This window comes from Neltuma alba, unplaced genomic scaffold (assembly GCF_004799145.2).
Source record: "Neltuma alba isolate B1F8T4 unplaced genomic scaffold, ASM479914v2 tig00013110_pilon, whole genome shotgun sequence".
In the NCBI taxonomy this organism is placed as follows: Eukaryota; Viridiplantae; Streptophyta; class Magnoliopsida; order Fabales; family Fabaceae; genus Neltuma; species Neltuma alba.
This window is the reverse complement of record NW_021637434.1, coordinates 30,455-34,400: the sequence shown is the minus strand read 5'-3', so window position 1 is coordinate 34,400 and position 3,946 is coordinate 30,455. Positions and strand designations below refer to the sequence as shown.

The following is a 3,946-nucleotide window of genomic DNA, read 5'->3' as shown; positions in this document are numbered from 1 at the left end:
AACCCAATTCACCCGCTACATGATGTGGCTAATCTGCCACTGGACCAAATTCCTTTGGATACTGTCTTGGATACTTTCTTTCTTTTCCTTATAAAAGATAATTAATCAAATTACAGTGATAAAAAATTAATTAGAAATGAAAAATATAACTTTTTTTAAGAATACCCTTATTTAGAGAGAAAGAGAGAGTACGTAAATGAGAAAATAAGCAAATCAATATGAGGTGTCTAATGATTTAGCCCCCACTTTTACTGAATGATGTTTAGTTTTCATAGCCTTATGACACTCTTAATTTTCGAAATCATATATGAAACTGTTTGGTATCAGAGTAGTACAGGGATGCTTTGTTCATTTCGAAAGAAATTGAAAGGATCAACTTTGGTTTTAATTCGAACCAACCTATGGAAGTTGTCCATGAAGTAATTCACACCATAAACTCTACCTTCTTGGTAGCAACTTTCAGCATGGTGGTTGATTCCCAAGTCAAGATCCTTATAGTTCAGGTATGCTGCTCGAGGCCTCTTCGAAACATAGTCAGTCATGAAGTCATGGAGTTTTCTTGTTAGTTCTACGTAATAATCTTCTACCTCTTTCCCTGCCTCGTGCCAGTTCCCTTGATATTGTATCTGCTCAATGTATTATACAAAATAAGTACAGAAATAAATCACAAATGATTTATAAATAATGCAGTATATTATAGATTTGATATCGAATAATCATTGATAAAGAATCATTCATCATCTTCATTTTAGATCTTAATTTTTTATAGTTGAAATAGTCTATTATTTTACACAGAGACAAGGACTCGTGACATCAAGTGAGCCCCCACCTGTCTTTCTCAGTGCAACTAGTGTTGCGTGACCATAGAAGAAGCATGTGGATTGTCTCTGTTTTTTTCCCCCCTTAAAAGAATTCACCTATAATAGTACTCCTTCAGTTCTTAATATAAGACTTAATTGTTGAGTTGATTTTGATTCTAAATATAAGATCTATTTATCAGTTTTTTCTAAATTATCTCTATTAATACTCCCTCAAGTATAATAAATTAAAGAGGGAAGAAAGATATTAAGGAAGATTATTATAATATTTTAGAAAAAAACACGTTATATTTCTTATAATTAACTAACTTACCTAACTTTCTTAATATAATCAAATTAGTTAAATAAATTTTATATTAAAAATTGGAGGAGTATTTGATAATTATATTGGACCCCAGCTAATTTAGTATCATGTGGGCCAATACTGACCCACGGCATCATATATTATGCTGATATGAACAGATACTACACTTGTCCCTAGCGAAAAGGGCAATAAAGGAACGCATCCCAACTAATTTGGGTCGTGCTGTGAGGACTACGAAAGGTGAGATTTTTTTTTTTTGACCAGAACACGAAAGGTGAGATTTAGTTTTGGCGCTCATCATGCTCTTCATTTTTAATGAGCACTGAAATCTGATCCATCAAAATTAAATTTCAATGGTTCAGATTTAATTTTTTTAGTATTTTTTGAGAAGGAAATTTTAATGTGTACAAAATCTAAATCCAAGATAAAAATAATATCTTGATTGTCATTGTCTAAAAAGATGATTTTTAAAAAGTAATTAGTAAAAAATTTTAAATTCAAATATTTTCGGTATAGATCTCATTATATATAGTGAAGAACACCATCACTTAAACTAACTCGCCAGCAACTGAGTTTAGTGTTTGTTAACTAATATTACTTTCTGTTCTAATTATAAAACTTTACTTATAGTCTATAAATGAGGTCTTATAATTAGAATCAGAAATAATAGTATATTGTGCACGCACATGAGTGGAGAAGACATCTATTAATGGTAATTATAATTAAATAGTTAAAAATTCCATCTATAAGCATAGCTTTTTGAATGGAAAAAATTACCAAAATAATTTTTAAATGTACCTTCCATAGGTACCCAGCTCGATGAGGGAAAGGAATTGCAGTGGCTGGAATCTCAGCCATTCGTCCACCATAAGGATTAAAGTACATAACAGCGTCCTTCAACTCAATCATCTTCTTCCAAATCTGTTCAAAACCTTCTTTGCTAATAGGTTCCTTAACGTAATCAGACTTCCTTTTCAAGTAATATACTAACTGAGGTGTCCTATCAAGTAAAATCTCCAAAGGCTTTGTAATATTAATGTTCGCCCAAAACAACACCGATCTAAGCCAACTTGTTTCTATACATTCCGATTGCTTCAAACCCAGTTCGGGAAAGCTCTGGTTCATAAGAGAAAGAAGCCTTTCGGAGTCCCCAAGGAACAAGGCTATGAATGTAATCCTCACAGTCTTGTTCTTACCATTTTCACTAGCATTAATCACTTCAATAATAACCCTGATGAAAAGGTCATTATCAATACTTGGAGCAACATGTTGCCACTTGTATGATATATCCGTGGCATTTTGTTCTAATGTCCTAGCAACTTCGAACACAGTGACAACCTCGGGGACTCGTACGAGCTTCAATTTGTACGAGATTACAACTCCGAAACTAGCTCCTCCACCACCTGTAATGGCCCAGAAAAGATCTTCGCCCATAGATTTTCTATCAAGTAATCTTCCATGAACATCGACTATTTGTGCATCGGCAACGTTGTCCGCCGACGTACCATATTTTCTCATCAGATTCCCATACCCAGCGCCACTAATATGTCCTCCGACACCAACTGTGGGACAGACCCCAGCTGGGAAGCCATGGATTTTGCTCTTCTCTGCTATTCTATAATAGACCTCGCCGAGAGTTGCTCCGGCTTGAACCGACGCCGTCTCGGTGTCTATATCGACGTCGATGGACCTGAGATTGAACATGTCGAGGATGAAGAAAGGGTTGTCGGATCTGTATGACGCGCCTTCATAGTCGTGTCCTCCGCTTCGGATCTTCATCTGTAAGTTGAGCTTTCGGCCACAAATAACGGCCGCCTGGACATGGGAAACATGTAAGGCAGTGAGAATAAGGTATGGTTTTCTGGTATATGAGTTGTTGATGAAACGGAGGTTTCTGATGTAGGCTTGTAATACTGTAGAGAAAGAGGCATTATCAGGAGTGAAAATCGCCGGAGTTATACGGTGAGAATGATCGGAATGATTGAGCAGGCAATGTATCAAATCGTTGTGAGAGGAGGAGGAAGAGGAAGAAGAAGAAGAAGAATCTGAGATTTGTGATGGTTGGTAAAGAAAGATGAGGATGGAAAGCAATGAGAGCAGTGGAGTTCTATCACTCATTTTGTGGGGAGTTATCTTATCTGAGTCATGTAAGGTTTTAAATGGGTAAACTTTTTCAAATATATATTTTACATTTACCCAAATTAAATTTCAAATTTTGTGCTTATATATTAATTTTTTAAGAAAAATTAATTTTCCGATCTTATAATTTCGATCCAATTAAAATACAATTTTCAAATCTTGACTGGGTAAACTCAGTTTTTTACAGTTTTAACCATTTAAAATATTAATTCTTAAATTTTAAATTAATAACTGAATTACATTCAAATTAAAATTATAGTATAGTTACATAAAGTCAAAGTTCAAAGACTAAATTACAATCGAGTTAAAATTATAAAAAGTAAAATCTTAATTTTTTTATTTTTTTTTATTGTTAATTGCATCTATTCAATGTTGCTCTAAACCACATTTTTGGCTTTAATTTTGGAGCTTCAGATCTTACCTACCCTTTCTTCAAGCCTTTACTATATCATGCACCTTCCAAAAGGCAAGGGAAAATTGCAGTTGATTTTTTTTTATGATAATTACTTTTTTTTTTTTTCAAGAAATGTATATTTGTAGAGTCGGTGGCTAGCTGAGACACTTTTGCGTACCTACCTCCACAAAAAAGGGGACCAGTCCCACCATTAATTTTTTTTAATTATTAATTTAAAAAACAAAATTGCACGTGCCACTGGCTCCGCCACTACTTTAGGTCCTACATGTA

At 34.1% G+C, this 3,946-nt stretch overlaps 1 protein-coding gene across 1 annotated transcript; it reads right to left on the bottom strand.

The window, feature by feature from the left end:
• Positions 1–246: 246 nt before the first annotated feature.
• Positions 247–3,240, bottom strand: LOC114734553 (berberine bridge enzyme-like 8). The gene is made up of 2 exons (XM_028922166.1): positions 1,921–3,240; positions 247–626 (listed from the first exon to the last, which is right to left on the bottom strand). Exons 1-2 carry the CDS (start codon positions 3,238–3,240, stop codon positions 324–326), a joined length of 1,623 nt encoding a protein of 540 aa, XP_028777999.1. The 3' UTR covers positions 247–323.
• Positions 3,241–3,946: the final 706 nt, after the last annotated feature.

Bases quoted from the DNA above. Each gene is read 5' to 3' on its own strand.
- LOC114734553 (XM_028922166.1), bottom strand. From the start codon at position 3,240: ATGAGTGATAGAACTCCACTGCTCTCATTGCTTTCCATCCTCATCTTT. The intron at 627-1,920 runs GTACATTTAAAA...TACATTGAGCAG, and splicing joins GAGCTGGGTACCTATGGAAG to ATACAATATCAAGGGAACTG.